Source organism: Myotis lucifugus, unplaced genomic scaffold (assembly GCF_000147115.1).
Source record: "Myotis lucifugus unplaced genomic scaffold, Myoluc2.0 scaffold_23, whole genome shotgun sequence".
Classification (NCBI taxonomy): Eukaryota; Metazoa; Chordata; class Mammalia; order Chiroptera; family Vespertilionidae; genus Myotis; species Myotis lucifugus.
The window spans coordinates 3,654,981-3,672,389 of NW_005871071.1; the positions used below are offsets into that span (position 1 = coordinate 3,654,981).

Consider the following 17,409-nt stretch of genomic DNA (forward strand, 5'->3'; position numbering starts at 1 on the left):
GGTGGTCAGTGTGCTCCCACAGGGGGAGCTCTGCTCAGCCACAAGCCAGGCTGATGGCTGCCAGCAGAGCGGTGGTCGCGGGAGCCTCTCCCGCCTCCTAGGCAGCGCTAAGGATGTCCAACTGCAGCTTAGGCCTGCTCCCCGCTGGCAAGTGGACCTCCCCCGAGAGCTCTCAGGCTGCCAGAGGGATGTCTGACTGCCAGCTTGGGCCCGATCCCCTGAGGAGCAGGCCTAAGCCAGCAGGTGGACATCCCCCCGAGGGGTCCCAGACTGTGAGAGGGCACAGGCCGGGCTGAGGGACCTCCCTGAGTGCACAAATTTTTGTGCACTGGGCCTCTAGTAATAATAAAGAAGAGAAAAGAAACTGGTTTACTTTAAAACAAAAACAATAGAGTTTTAATTAGTCAAAATGTTTCATTTTCAGAAGATTAATAAATGTCTAGCCAGTTGGACAGGAAAAAATGAGAGGCTATGTAAAATATTAATAATGAGGATCAATGAGGGGGGAATGATGAGAAAAATAAGACATTTGGGGGGGAGGGGCTAGTAATCTGAATCTGTGCCAGTAATGTAATGCACATTCCTGTTAGCCTATAGTCTAGTCACTGCCCCTTCCCCCATTATCTGGTCTTACAAGACCTGTTTATCTAAGTACTCCCATTTTACAGAGGCCATAAACCATGAACAATACACAATCCCCAGAGTGGGTTATCAGTGCTGGTGACAGGCCAGACCTTTAGGTGTGGTCTTACGGCCCCCATCCTAACACATGGGGCTTCTTGCAAAGCCCGCAAAAGGTCTGGAAGTCTGATCCTTATTTGGGGGACAAAGAAACCAAAAAGTGTAAAGGGAGAGCTTCCTCCATATTGGTTTGCTCAGGATTTGGAGAGAAACAGTCTCCCTTGAGTCATTGTACTAGTACATGCGAAACATCTGAAAATAAATGGGTTTTTCCTGTGTCTCCAAGTACTCCTGTGTATATAACGGTCCCCTGGTAAATTCTGTAACAAGATGAGGAAGGGGAAATTATTCAGATTTTATAGACATTAAAAGAATAATACAAAATGTCCTGAGTAATCATATGATAGTAAATTTGACCACTTAGATTAAATAAAAAAATTTTTTTAAAGACACAAACTACAAAAACTTAAGAACAAGTAGGTTTGGGAAAACCAAAATGGTGAAAAGGAAGCTCCTGAACTTCCCTCACCAGGAATGTACTAAACATATGACTATACATGGAGCAATTCCTCTGAGAAAAATTGAGACACTAGCTGAGTGACTCCTACATATCAGGTAAATGAAAAAATTCCTACGACAAAATGACATAAGGCTGAGACACAGTCTTGCTATTAATCCCTCCCACCCACCCCCTCCCCACACAGTGCCATACAGCTAGGAGGGATTCCCCAGCTTCCAGCTTCCCCGAGTACTGAAGGGTTTGGACTGCATACTTAGTACCTCAGCTTTTAAGACTCCCATCTGAGGGATGGACTCAGTGCTTGTGTACATAAGACTCATAGGACCACAGCAAATAAAGAAGCTGTTATCAATGTGTGCATGAGTACTTCCTGCAGCTGTCCCCTGGAGGCTTAATCCAGAAAGAACAGGCAAAAATGTCCATCTCCCAGTCTTTCCCTGGAAGGGGCTGGACTGCATACTTTTCAAGCTGATGCCTGGGGGCTTGGGTGCTAACTTAACATGCATCTAGGCACAGTGGTTCTCAACCTGTGGGTCGCGACCATCAGAAAACACATATAGCATATCAGATATTTACATTACGATTCATAACAGTAGCAACGAAAATAATTTTATGGTTGGGGGTCACCACAACATGAAGAACTGTATTAAAGGGTCACGGCATTGGGAAGGTTGAGAACCACTGATCTAGGGCAGTGGTCGGCACTCATTAGTCAACAGAGCCAAATATCAACAGTACAACGATTGAAATTTCTTTTGAGAGCCAAATTTTTTAAACTTCAACTATATAGGTAGGTACACTGTTATTAACTTAATTAGGGTACTCCTAAGGCTTAGGAAGAGCCACACTCAAGGGGCCAAAGAGCCGCATGTGGCTCGAGAGCCGCAGTTTGCCGACCATGGATCTAGGGGATGGCTGAGATCCTCCCCAGAGCACAGGAATGCCGATGGGCACTTGTCCTGTGTTCTCCCTTTAGCTTGTTCCAACAACAAAATTACAATGCCAGCATCTCCTAAAAGGAGAGTGCCCCAACTTTTCTGGCTACCACCAGAGAGACAGGTCCTCAAATCACCTAGCTCTGATACTAATAGGGCTTGCATTCACAAGTCCCACAGGACTAGAGCAAACAAATAAGCAGCTTTGCAATAGGTGCAGGTGTATCCTCTTCCCCACCTCCTACCCCTGTGGCTATATTCCTGGGCTCAGTGTAGAACAGAGCAGGAAAAAGTGCCCATCTTCCAGTTTCTCCCTGGAAGGAGCTTAATTATATTCTTTCCCAGCTGTTGCCCCAGGGTCTGGCTTCTAATTAGCCTGCATCCGGGCTGGCTGCATTCCTCCCCTTCGGGACAGTGACAGGCCTGGGTACACCCTCAGCTGTGGGAGCCACTAAGAACAAAGACAGAAGCTTGGACTGTCATAAAGGTTTGAGAGACAACCCAAGCTCGGGCTGCACTGATTGAGAAGACCACTCTGTGAAGTCTAGGTGTTACAGAAGACCGGAGAAAACCAAGCAATGCTCAGAGAAATGGAGTTACACTTTATTATTATTATTACATGCGGGCCCAGAGAAAAATGTTTTTCAAATTCTGGGCAAAAAACATGGAGGAACCTTTCCTATTTATACTTTTTCCAGCTCTTTGTCTCCAAATAAGGGTTTTTTCCGGTCCCCTTTGCAAGTTCTTAAAGAGCCCTATGTGCTGGGGTTTTGAGACTTCAACCAAAGGCCTGGCCTGGCACCAGCACTGATAACTTCATCTGGGGAAGGTTAATGGCCTCTCTGGAATGGGAGTAGTCTTATTTTCCTTATTATTTAAGCCAGCAAATGTTTACAGAAGCCAAAATAGCAGGGTTAGAATTTCAAACAGCAGTGTTTATATAAGATGGCTGCTTCATAGGCAATTTTATCTAAAGTTCAGAAACTGACACATAGTCAAGAAAAGTGAAGATGCAAGGGGATACCTAAGACAAAAGAACAAGATAAATTACCAGAAATCAATCTTATTGAAATGAACGTAAGTGATTTGCCTGATAGGAAGTTTGAAATAATGGTCATAAAAATGCTCACTGATGTCAGGAAATCAATGCATGAACACAGTGAGAATTTCAACAAAGAATATATAAAAGACAAAGAGAGACTTTTACAAGCAGCAAGAGAAAAACAACTTGTTACATACAAGGAAATCCCCATAAGGCTATCAGTGGATTTTCAGCAAAAATTTTGCAGGTAAGAGGGGAGTGAGATGATATATTAAAAGTGCTGAAAAACATACCTGTCAAACAAGAATATTCTATTTAGCAAAATTTTTTTTTGTAATTGAGGGAGCGATAGTTTTCCAAACTAAAGCCGAAGACATTTATCACTACTTTACCAATGTATGAATCAATAGATCAATGGAACCGAGTACAGAAATAGACACACATATACTTAAATTGATTATTTTACAAAGTTGCCAAAGTAATTCAAAGGGGGAAGGATAATTTTTCTAACAAGCAGAGTTTAAGATATTAGATAAACATATTAAAAAATCCCAAAGAATCTTAAACTCTATATCACAGCATATACAAAAAACAAACACAAAGAAAAGCACAAATTAAAACCACAGTGAGCTACCAATGTACACTATTTGAATAACTACAATTAAAGTCCAATTATACCAAGGGTTGGCAATGTATAGCCACTTTGTAAAGCATGTTGGCAGTTTAAAGAAATATCAAAAATGTACCCTACAACATGAAATGAAATAGTGTATCTATGCAAAAATTTACAAACAAATATTCAAAGCAACCTAATCTAAAAAACAAACAATGGTGTCACTAATCCTAAACTTAACCCTAATATTTGAATGGACACACATTTTGTGGTATATCTACGTAGTGGAATATTACTCAGAAATAAAAGAAGACGAAGTATTGACAATATGATCTGGATGGATCTCAAAATATGGGTGAAAAAATCAGACAAAATAATATATGCAATTTATGATTCCTTTGCTAAAATGAATAAAATCTCTAAACTAGTTTATAGTATCAGAAAGCAGACCAGTGGTTAACTGGTATGGGTTATGCAAGACACATGGAAACTCAGTGGGTGATAGACATTCTTCAGTATAAAATATAGATTCCAATTAGAGGAAAGACATTTGGTTTTTTAGGACTAGGTTTCACAGAAAGAAATGTAACTCTAAACCTGACATTAAAAAGAACAATAGAGCCAAACCGGTTTGGCTCAGTGGATAGAGCATCGCCCTGGGGACTGAAGGGTCCAAGGTTCGATTCCGGTCAAGGGCATGTACCTTGGTTGCGGGCACATCCCCAGTGGGGGGCGTGCAGGAGGCAGCTGATGGATCTTTCTCTCTCATCAATGTTTCTAACTCTCTATCCCTCTTTCTTCCTCTCTGTGAAAAACCAATAAAATATATTTTTAAAAATACACAAAAATAAAAAGAACATTAGAAAGCAAAACAAAGATATGTCCTTCTGTGTACCACTGTCATTGTCATGAGATTATAAACTGTATTTCAAATACTTATTTTAACTTTAGTTGAATAAAATCAATTCATTTGTAAAACAGTGTACTTACTGATTCAGGACAGGTGTGTAGGCAGTTTTATCCTCATCAATAATAGTGACCATCAGGGTAATAAGTTGGGGCCAAAAATCCAAATTCTTGGTGGTTGGTCCCTGCTCTTCCCGAGGAATGTCCTGTTTCTTACTCTGCTCACGGGTCACATAACATGAAAAAAAAAAGGTTAAATGGTGTGACTTTAGTTAGACGTCACTGTCAAACAGGAGGATCAGAGAAAAATGTGGTGAAAAAATTCTTAGATCATGTGAGGCAAAACTACAAAATTCAGATTTCCTTTCTACATTAAATAGGACCCCATAAGATAGTGGCCAGGCTTTATTTCTAAATGCTTTGGTTCTGGAGTAATTGTTTCTCTTCTTCTGACTATAATCTTAAGAATTATTATTGTGGAAATTATCCTTTTTATGGGGCTTCACCCACGGAGGAAGGTTGAATTCTTTGTATACAAAGGTGTGTGTGTGTGTGTGTGTGTGTGTGTGTGTGTGTGTGTTATGGCTGTGTGTGAAAATTTATCCTGCCAAAATATTTTGTTCAAAGTCAAGTTGGTAGCAAGTGGGCAGAACGCAAGGCTACCTGGTAACAAAATCAGTACTATTAGATTCTATAATATATACACGTTACATGCATGGCCCATAACTCTCTTATTCCACTTACAAATGTATCTAGTTAACTAAAACTTTGGAAGACTGTGTGTGTGTGATATTTGAATCCTTGATTTACCATACTGAATGAATCTCCAACTCTCACCTCTAGAAAGAAGAGTGTATCCCAGGATGGTCTAAATTTACATTGAGATTAATGAAGTACAATAATAATCCTGAAAGTTTCACATATAAACTTCATATTCAATGCATGTAATTCTTTCAAACATACTGAAAAATTATGCTAGTTATTTTGTTTGGTGGATAACCTTCTTAGAGCACTTTTACATTTACTTTTTAAAATTAGGCAAAAAAACTGATCAAGGAAAGATGGCTTCGTTTACTGTTTTTTGCTAAATTATTTACAAGTTTCTAGGTCCAGAATATCTGAAAACTTTAATTTGTGGCTCAGAAATTTCATGGGATCCCTGTTATAAAAGGTATGTTAGATTATGTTTGGCCCAACCAATTGTCATATTTAACTACCAAGTCTTATCAGAAAATCAGCTACTCTCTGCTGAATGGTTGAATGTAGATCTTCTAATGCTGCCAAAGACATGTAACCAGATTTGGGTGAGTCATCACCCAATTATTATTCTCACTTAAGTTAAAATACAGCCCTATGTGGAATCCACTAACTATTACAGACCTCCACACACAGACTATAATGTACCTTTAGGGACACATAATTTTCTAGGGTGCCTTCAAGTGCTGTTGATTAACCTTTGTGCTCAAAATGCAACAGATATTAAAAGTTGGAAAGCAAAATTAAAATAGTCAAGAAATTAGTGGCTGGCACAAATTACTTCAAATTGCCAGAGTGAACAATAAGCAGCGTTCAAAGGATCTTAAGAACCTTGTATGTCTGGTCCCTGCGAACCACTTGAAAGTCCTTGGCAGGCTTCCCTTTTCAATTCCTGAGGTACATCAAGGCACATCAGTAGATCTTTTAGAAGATAAAAGCAGCAATGCAGGCTTACAAATATTCAGCCTTGCCTACTTTAAATTTTTATATGTTTCTTTTTTAATTGATTTCAGAGAGGAAGGGAGAAGAAGAGAGAGAGAGAGAGAGAAACCTCAATGATGAGAGAGAATCATCAATCAGCTGCCTCTTGCATGCTCCCTACTGGGGATCAAGCCCGCAACCCAGGCATGTGTCCTGACCAGGAATCAAACTGGTAACCTCATGTTGCATGGGTCTACGGACAACCACTGAGCCACACCAGCTGAGCAAGCCTTGCCTACTTTTAAATTACATTTTCTATTAAAATTTCTCTTTCTTTTGTGAACAGGACTTTATTGTTGTCACAATAATGTAATTATTTACTCATTACATTAAGATCAATAGATTTCCCTCTCTATGATGTAGTTAGAAATCAGAGAGACTGGTGAGTTGTGAAGGTTGTAAATAAAATTAGTTCTGATGGCCATGGTAGACTATATTAGAATATTATCATTCATCATCATGATGAGCACATAGCCAAACTGTATGTCTAACTTATGTCAAGTAATATAATTAAATGAGAGGAAATGACTATAGATGACACATTTAACATCACAGTCACTTATCATCATTCTGCAGAGTATGATATGGAAAGGAGGAGAGACTAAAGTACATAGTTGAATATGCATTAATTCTAAAGTCACAAACTATACTCCCGTTACTCTTTTTTGTGACATTAGAAGATTTTTGATAGTACAATGTTTTGCATCATATTCTGTATGTTGCACCAAAATAAACCAAATGGAATGCTGAATCATTAAGTTTTTACATACCACAGAGCAATATCATAAATCAGGTTTTCCCTATTTTATTAGTGCATTGTTTTTAAAATATATATTTTATTGAGTTTTTTACAGAGAGGAAGGGAGAGGGATAGAGAGTTAGAAACATTGATGAGAGAGAAACATCGATCAGCTGCCTCCTGCACACCCCTTACTGGGGATGTGCCCGCAACCAAGGTACATGCCCTTGGCCGGAATCGAACCTGGGACCCTTCAGTCTACAGGCCGATGCTCTATCCACTGAGCCAAACCAGTTAGGGCTAGTGCATTGTTTTTAAAGATTTTAAATTGAATTTTAGAGAGAGAGAAAAAGAGAAACATCTATGTGAGAGCAAAATATTGATTCACTGCCTCCAGCACACCACCTATCAGGAACCCAGCCCATAACCCCAGCCCTGACTGGGAATTGAATAAGTAACATGTGGCTGCATGGGGCGATACTCAACCAACTGAGACCCACTGGCCAGAAGGACTAGTGCATCTTAATATAATATGTTTAAAATAATGGGGTACAGGCCTGGCCAGTGGGGCTTAGTTGGTTGAGCATTCTCCCATGCACTAAAAGGTCCTTGGTTTGATTCCCAATCAGTGTACATACCTGAGTTGCTGTTCAATTGCGGTCAGGGTGTGTAAGGGAGGCAACTGATTAAAGTTTCTCTCTCACATTGATGTGCTCTCTCTCCCTCTCTCTCTCTCTCTCTCTCTCTCTCTCTCTCTCAAATCATTTAAAAACATATTTAAAAATAGTATTTAAAAAAGTAAATAAAAAATTAAATAATGGAGTACAATGAGGTATATTAGAATATACACCTGATATATTAAGGATTACATTTTCTAAGTAAGACTTTATTATTCTCCTTGAGGTCTACTAGGGCATTTGACTTAGGATTGGAAAAATTAAAATAATGATAGTAAACATTTTAAAAAGATAATAAGTACATTAATATTTATTGAAACTTATAAAAATTAGTACTTATTATAATAATATAGTTTATAATATATTTACATGATATTCAAGTATTATAATTATAAACTCAATAACAACAAACAAAGTACAATAAATATAAAACTATGAATTAGTACTTCAATTTTAATTTTGGTCATCATTATTACAGCAACTAAAATATATTTTGTTAATAGACTATTGAGGAAAGAAACTTGAAAGAAAATCTGTGACAGTGTAATGAGGAGAGGAATTTTTGAAAGTGCAAAGTTGCTAGGGTCAACTGAATAAAGTATTCAATAGTCATGTTTAAAAAGGATAATTTAGTACCAAAACAGCTTGTACAGACAAGCTGGTAAGATGTATACTATACCTTCATAATTTCAAATAAGAAAATATGAAGATGCTCCAAGAAAAGATCAACATATAGCAAGAACGGTTATGTGCAAAAAACAAAAGTGTTGAAATAATAGATGATATCTTCATGATAGTAAGACTTATGCAACACTTCTAAGATTGCTATATTTCTGTGACATTCTATCTATTTGTTCTATGGGCGTATGTAATTTTTTAATCCTCACCCTAAGATATATTTTCATTGATTTTATTCTTTTAAATATATTTTTATTGATTTCAGAGAGGAAGGGAGAAGGAAAAAGAGATAGAAACATCAATGATGAGAGAGAATCATTGGTTGCTGACTCCTGCACTCCCCACACCAGGGATTGAGACTGCAACTGGGGCATGTGCCCTGACTGGGAATCGAACAATGACCTCCTGGTTCACAGGTCCATGCTCAACAACTGAGCCATGCAGCAGGGCTATTTTCATTGATTTTAGAGAGAGGAAGGGAGAGGAGAGAGAGAGAGAGAGAGAGAGAGAGAGAGAGAGAGAGAGAGAGAGAGAGAGAGAGAGAATTGAAGAATTGATCAGTTGCCTCCCAAATGTTTCCTGACCAGGTATCAAACTCAGAACCTTGGTATGTGCCCTGACTGGGAATCAAACTCACAACCTTTTGGTGTATGAGATGACATTCCAACCAACTGATCCACCCTGTCATGGAGAGCATAGGTATCAGCATTGCTGGGAAGGCTTGCTAAAATACAGATTGCTAAGCCCTTCCCACAGAGTTCCTGATGCAGTAGGTCTAAGGTGAGGCTTGAGAATATGCACATATAATGAAGTCTCAAGTAATTCCGTTGCTGCTGATTCAGGGCCTAGATTGAGAACAACTGCTCTGAGAGCTAATACTAGAGCATTAGTTTCTAAAATGTATTTGAACTTGATAAACCCTGTGCTCCCTATTTTCCACACTCCATGTTGCAAAATTTTCCTCAGAATAAATGTGCCTCTGAAAACACTTGGGGGCGGGGGGGAGGCTCTAGAGATAGATGCCTTTAAATCCTGAAGTACTTTGTGTGTCATGTTAAGGAATCTGCATTTAAACCAAACTTCATTAAATGATTTAAAACATGGGAGTATTTAATTACATTTGTTTCTTTAAATGACTTGGTAGTAGCAGTAAATTTAATGAAATTAAATGTATAAAAGAGTCAAGTAAAATTGATACAACTCATCGCCTAGTTGGTGAGAAGGAAGAGAGAGAGAAACCAAGTGCAATATTCAGAAGGTAATTAAGTAGATTGGTCTTGCATGAAAAAGTATTCTGGACTATTAAATATAGATAGAAGAATTCTAGGATATAAATGGTAGCTGAAATTATGGCGTAAATAAAATTACTCAAAGAGAGGGAAGAGAATTGATGGTTAGAAATAAAACCTTGGGGGGAAATTCTAAAACACAGAAAGAATAAAAACTTTTTGAAGAGAGGCATAGATGGGAAATGAGGCCTCTGTTGAAATGGAAGAGAATGGGATCTAGTGTGTATGTGGGAAGATTAGCCTCAAATAGAAATGGAAAACATGCTATCCCTGGAGTTGATAAAGAGTCTTACAGATAAATCTTGTTGATTTCAAATAAGAAATGCTAGGAATTTCTATCCTGTGAGAAGAGGAGGAGTAGGTAGTAAAGGTTTAAAATAGCTCCTTACGGAATAGGAGAGAGCCTTCAGTTGAACCCATAATGACACTGCCAGGTAGCTTGGGGGCTCTGCTGAGAGTGGGTCACTGAACGTAGGGTGACACGGCTCTACCTCATTGTGAACTCTCTCCAGTACTAACTGTAGACGCCAAGGAAAGAGTGTTGGATTTGCTACTGGAGTGCAATGATGGAGGAAAGGAGAAACAAATTTGAGTGTTTGACAAGAATGGTTGAAATGCTGGAACAAACATTTACTTTGGTCCAGAGGAAGAAAGAAGGGACATGGAAGGCAAGAGGGAAGAGGAAGTAGGGAGTGAGAAAGGTAGAAAGACAGCAGATGGTGTTAAGCATTTAGATGATGGGAATGGGAGGCAGGAATAGGGATTAGGTAAAGGGCCCTAGAGCTGAGGTTTAGAAGAGCCAAAGAAAATGATTCCTTAGGTAACATAATGAAGCCATGGTTATCTCTGATAAATAACTTACAGAATTTATGTGTATAAGTAGGTGATTGCTACAATGTGCATAGGGAGATAACTTTGGTTCATGGCAGGTAAGTGGCAATTGAAGGTTTCGGCAATAAGGTTTACAGATGTTAGAAATTTGAAAAATTGGGATAGCATGGCTATAAACACACACACAAACACACACGCACAAATAGAGGTGGCCTGAATATTTAAAAAGAAAGAAGCTTAAAATATGATAACAAAAAGGCTGGCAAGATGAATTCATATTAAACTGTTAACTAGATATCTCATATATGTTTGGAACTTCCTATGATTCTGAATTGGCTGTATACCTCCTCTGAAACAAGGAAATCTTAGCCCTGGCAGTACACTGGTTAGAAAAATGGAAACTCTATCCATAGCTTTTGAGGTAGATCAAAGTTTCAGGTGCTCAGAAGATCTGAGATTCTTGTGAAGAGCGAGGTGGACAGTTTATTAGCTGGGAGAAGGAAGGACATTTATACTGCCCTGTATCTAGGTAGGCATGGACCGAATTTCTCAGGTACCCTCCCTCTAGCCCGGGGTAACCAGTTGGAACTTCCTTTATGTCAGTGGAGTAACCCTTCTTGCTTCTTTCTCCCAGATACTGCTGCCTTCTCTTAACAATCTAATACTTCACCACCCCCAAAAGCAACAACAGAGGCATCTTTTCAACTCATTTCTTATTCAATTCCTCACAACAAAATCATTAGCCTTGAAAATCGAATATTCAAATGAACAATGGCCAGACCATGTATGACAGAAATCTGACCCACGATCTTTGTAACAGCCAGTCTGGGGAGCCAAACCATAGCTTCTGCAGCAGTCAGCTGGGAATGGTCAGGACTTGGTAATGATCACTAGTTTCCTCATATTTTGTCCCCCTCCCAACTAGATATGCTCCCTGAACCAAGCACATAGAACACCCTTCTCATTAGCTGACTCCCAGTTTCCCCCCTCAAACAAGCTCCAATCGCATCATTCCTGATGCCTTCCCTGCTCTTCACTGTAAAGCTGTCCCACTTCCCTGCCTGCCTTTGAGTCTCTGCCAAATAAAAGTGATGTTGACTGCCTTCCTTCTCATAGCAAGATCTGAATAGCCTCTGCTTATTCTCATTTGGATGGTCTTCATTTCCAATATCAAAGGCAACTATTAAAACCCTCATTTCAACAGAGTTACCTTAATTCCCAGCCATCTTCTTAATTGAAAACAAGCATATAGACCACACTTAAAAAACTTATTTTTTTGTTGTTCCTTTATAGCCTCAACTCTAAGACTTGGTTATATAGTTTATAGACACATGAGAATCATTACCTCCCACTAATAATATTGAGCTGATTTTTATTCTGAGTTATATCTTGAATGGGAAGGAAAGCATTCAGAGAATAATGTTATTGTTGCTTATATGAAATCCCTACACACTTCCTAGGTTCCTGAGACTATCACAACTTCTCTGCACATATTTGCAGTTTGAGAGTGATAGGCACAAGCAGGGTATTCTCCCCTCCTCCACACACACCCAGTTTTAGTGCTTTCTTAATTGACATTGTTTTACCATTAGCATCCTGTTGCCCCCAAAACTCCTACTAAAGTTATTAATAAATCCTTACTGTTCATATCACCATAGTCCCTTCATCTGCTTGTCCCAACTAGTGTCTGTTAAATTCCATTCAATTTTAGGTAATATGGACAATAAGACATAGACATAATAGGAAGTTTCAGAGAAAGCAGCTCTGAGCTCTTCACAGATTTGCTACTCAGCTTGCCCAAATAGAAAACCATCAGAATACTCTAGTGTCCATAATGACTTTACTGAAATTGCTTATCTTGGTAATTCTGGAAGGCTAAATTACGTTTGACTAATTATACTTAAGCAAAATGACATGCATCTCTGATCAAAGTGTGAAGGTATAGACAGGAAGTAAAAAAAAAAAGCAGGATGTGAAAATATTTCACAGAGGCTTACACATAGAAGAGGAAAATATGACAAAAGAGAAAGGTTGTTAAGATGTATTAACTTTATGTGAACAACCTGATCACCATACCAGAGAGTTCCACAGCTCAGACAAAGGTGGTCCTGAGGCAGGATAGAAAGAAGTTAGGGAAAACTCTCAACAGGTGGAATGAAGAAGTACAAGTAGATACCTCAGGCCAAGAAGCCTCTAGGTCAGTGGTTCTCAACCTTGGCTGCACATTAGAATCACCTGGGAATCTTTTGAAAATCCTGATTTCTGGGCCTCATCCTCCGGAAATTCTGTTCCTTTGTTACTAATGTTGTGGCCCCACCCCATAACAAAGAAACAGAATTTCCGGAGGATGAGGCCCAGAAATCAGGATTTTAAAAAGATTCCCAGGTGATTCTAATGTGCAGCCAAGGTTGAGAACCACTGCTCTAGGTCCTCTCACCAGAGCCCCTACCTCCAACAAGTAAACTCCATCTTCAGGCTACTTGAAGATTGTATTTTAAAATGTGGGTTAACATTGCTGATAAAATACATCTTTGTCTTCTAAAAAGAAAAGAAAAGAAAAGAAATAAAAATAAATAAATAAATGCTAGAAATACATTGTGGCTGAAACTGAATAGCTCTTCACCATACAGTGGGGCCTTGACTTACGAGTTTAATTCGTTCCGAGGCGGAGCTCTGTTAAGGAGCTAGTTAACTCAAATTCCTCTGTCAACTCAATGCAAAAAATCGGCCGAGAGACAGATGGTATCTTAAAAAACTCGTTAGTCGGGACACTCGTAAGTCAAGGCCCCACTGTATCTGTTTCCCTCTCCCTGGAGTACAGAGCTAGACTACTGTGGAGGACTAAAGATGACTGCAAATATGGATAACCCTTCCATTAAAAGGAATGTCTATATTTTCTTCCCTTGAATATGGGTGACTTTGACCAATAGAACATAGAAGTGACGTGTCGTTTTCTAGGCTAAGTTTTAAGAAACTGGTGACTCCCAATGCCTGTCTCTTGTACCATTTGCCCTTAAAATCCAGCCACTAAGCTGTGAGAACGTCCAAGTGGCCCCGTGAAGAGGCCCATGTGGAGAAGGACAGACAAGTGTTCAGATTTCACTAACAATCAATCTCCTTGGAGGCCTTCGCTTCTGCCTACCACCATTCAATTCCCAATCACTGTCACGTGTTTATCACACAGCAGTGGATAACCAGGACAACTGTATTTCCTAGCATCCTTTGCAGTTGGAAACAGGACTGAGTTCTAGCCAATAGAATGCAAGTGCTTTAGCCTAAAACCTTCCCATGCACAATCCTCTGTGTTCCTTTTCTTTCTCCCACTTTGCTACACACACAAGCACAGCCATTTCAGTACCATGTTTAAGATGGTAGAATCACAGAGGAGAAGAAATCCAGTTCTCTTAAATCACTGATTGGAGGAGTAAATGGTCGCTCATGGATACTCGTGTTGTATTCCCTCAGCTCACCTGATTTCAATGAATCTATGGTGAGTGATTCCATCTGTGTTGTCATGGTCCCACATTAAGCACCTGTGGCAACCTCTCTCTGCTTTGCTGCCTGGGGCTTTTTATAAAGTCATAAAAGGCCATTCTGTCACACTCCAGTTGTGGCCGAGAGTATGGAGGAATCAATGGCTCGACCTCCCTGTATTAGATTCCTAGGGCTGTCATAACAAATTACCACACACTTGGTGGCTTAAAACAACAGAAATTTATTCTCTCAGTTCTAGAGCTGAGAAGTCAAAAATCAAGGTATTGGCTGGGTTCATTCTTTCTGGAAGCTCTGGGAGATTTTTCCTCCATGCCTCTCTCCCAGCATCCAATAACTGGGGGCAACCCTGACGTCCTTTGCTTTGTGGATGCAGAACTCCAATCTCTGTCTCTGATAATCACATGGCCTTCTTTACTCTGTGTCTTTTCTTTTCTATTATAAGAAGCCTATCATTGGATTTGAGGCTTACTCTCATCTCTAGATACTTTAATTATGTCTGCACAGGTCCTTATTCGATATAAAGTCACATTCTGAGGTTCTGAGTGAACATGTCTTTTGGAGAGGTACCTACTACACTTCTCATCTTCCTTTGGGACAATTCAGAGGTATCTATACTAATAAAAGGGTAATATGCTAATTAGACCAGACATTTTCCGGATGTCCTTCTGGACAAAGCGATGGTGGCGGGGGCCGAGGCAGAAGCGGTTAGGAGTGATCAGGCCAGCAAGGGAGCAGTTAGGGGGTGATCAAGCCAGCAGGGGAAGGCAGTTAGGGGGCAATCAGGCCAGTAGGGGAGCAGTTAGGGGGTGATCAGGCCGGCAGGCAAAGGCAGTTAGGGGCAATCAGGCAGGCAGGCAGGCAGGCAGAGGGGGTTAAGAGCCAGCAGTCCCGGATTTCGAGAGGGATGTAGGACTGCCAGATTGGAGAGGGTGCAGGCTGAGCTGAGGTACCCCCCACTGCATGCACAAATTTCATGCACTGGGCCTCTAGTATTCTATATGTTTTCCCAGCAGGTTTCCCAAGGAACAGAACTTCAGATGGCCACAGAGTTAACCAGCTCAATGTAGTACCCTGTATTATCTTTCTTTCTTATCTCATTTTCCCTATATATTCAACTTCTCTTTCCTGGGTTCATGTCTCAAATAAACTACCTACAAGTTCCTCTTTCAGGTTCTGCTTCCAAAGGACCAAATTATGACAGAAAGAGCCATTTAAATATCAGGAACATCTATTTGTATAGACTTGACATGGATGAGAGTAAAACTTATCACTACTATTTGAGCCTTTTGTTTTAGAAGCTGGTTTGAGCTGTAATAATACACACCTATTGCTCTTTATAAAATGTAAACTCTCCACAGGCTTTTTGTCTCTGTTTCAGGTGTCATCCACATTTTCTTTTCATGTCTGTTCCCACATGTACATTCATCCATGGAAAACAAATACAATTTCTTTGAAAGGAAGAAATTACTGGGTACTACACCATAGTAATTTGAAGTATACTTAGTGTTTGTTTTCAATGGATTAAGAATTATCTTATAAATAAAAATAATAAAGTTTTTCACTCTAATTAGAAAAAAACCATGATAATGAAGGAGTTAGATGGAGGAAATAAAATGGTGTTATTTTTAAAAAGAGAGACTTGCTGCTAAGCTGGCATATTTGCTTTCTATTGCTTTATAACAAACTAGAGGCCCAGTGCATAAAATTCTGCACGGGTAGGGTCCCTAGTGGCTGCTGGCTGCCGGCCGGGGCCTCCTTTCCCCTGGCCACCTGCTGGCACTGTGGCCGCCGGCCAGCTGGCTGGTTCCACCCCCTGGTCGAACTCCCGGTTGAAGGGACAATATGCATATTAGGCTTTTATTATATAGGATAACCACAATTTTAGCAGCTTTAAACAGTTTCCATGGGTTTGGAGTCCAGGCATGGAATAACCAGGTAATCTGCTCAGTGTTCCTCCGGCTGCAATCAGGTGTTGGTCAGGGCTGTGATCTCACCTGAGGCTCAGGGTCTTTATGCGAACTCATGTGGTTGTTGTCCAAATTCACTTTCTTGTGTTTTTATAATTCATGGAAGCTTGAGTTTCAAGGCCAGCAGGACAATCTCCTTGACCTCAGAAAATTCCCAAGCTTCCTTTTGAAGTGCTCACTTGATTAGGCCAGTTTAATCTCTCTTTTCCTTAATTCAAAGAAAAACTGATTAGGGAACCTTAACTGCATCTGTAAAACCCCTTTGCCTTTAACATATACAAATCTATTAGAAGGTTTAGGTTTTGTTTTAGACTTATGGTATTTGCCATACTCTAATGGCTGGAAGCAAATCACAGGTTTTGCCCTCACTTAAGGGGAAAACATTATACTAAAGCACGACTCATTGAGGGTCATCTTAGAATTCTGCTAACCACTCTAGGGTGAAAGTTATTTTAATACTTTATTCAGGAGGGAAGTGATCACATATTGATCACACAACAATGGATGTGCTATAGCCTATAAAGTTTCCATGTCTTCTGAATGGTAGAATAGATAATCTAAATAAACTCCTCAATTGACAGAATTTTGACACTGAGTGAAAAGTTGTCATTTGTAAAATAGACTGCCATTTGGGAAGACATCTTGGCATTTTATAGTGAAGTCAAGTATGCACATATTTTAACTCTCTGTAACTATACTTATAGGCATATGTCCTAGAGAAACTCTTATGCTTACTCACCAGAAGACATATACAGAAACGTTTAGAACAACATCCTTTATAATAAAGAGGTAACATGCAAATTGACTGTCACACCCTCACATAAGATGGCCACACTCATGTGGTCACAAGATGGCCGCACCCATGTGGTCACAAGTTGGCTGCCCTCATGTCATCACAAGATGGCCACCACAAGATGGCTGAAGGGAGGGTAGTTGGGGGCAAACCGGCCAACAGGGTAGGGGAGTTGGGGGTGAGCAGGCTGGCAGGGGAGGTCAGTTGGGGGTGACCGGGTCTGCAGGGGAGAGCAGTTGGGAGGGACCAGGCCTGCAGGGGAGTGGTTAGGGGGCAATCAGGTAGGCAGGCGAGTGGTTAGGAGCCAGCAGTCCCTGTGAGGATCAGGCCTAAACCAGCAGTCAGACATCCCCCGAGGGTTCCTAGATTGGAGAGGGTGCAGGCTGGACTGAGGGACTCCCCTCCCCCAGCACATGAATTTCATGCACCGGGCCTTGAGTTGTTTATAATAGCCACACTTTCCCAAACTTGAAATAACCCAACTCTCTAGCATCTGTAGAATATAC

At 40.1% G+C, this 17,409-nt stretch overlaps 1 protein-coding gene across 1 annotated transcript in view; it reads right to left on the reverse strand.

Annotated features, from left to right (window-relative positions):
• UNC13C (unc-13 homolog C) overlaps nucleotides 1–17,409 on the reverse strand; it is a 503,951-nt gene that overhangs the window by 175,094 nt on the left and 311,448 nt on the right. The window contains exon 17 of the mRNA XM_023751588.1: nucleotides 4,782–4,915. Coding sequence (XP_023607356.1) covers nucleotides 4,782–4,915 — 134 coding nt within the window. The remainder of the gene's footprint in view (nucleotides 1–4,781; nucleotides 4,916–17,409) is intronic.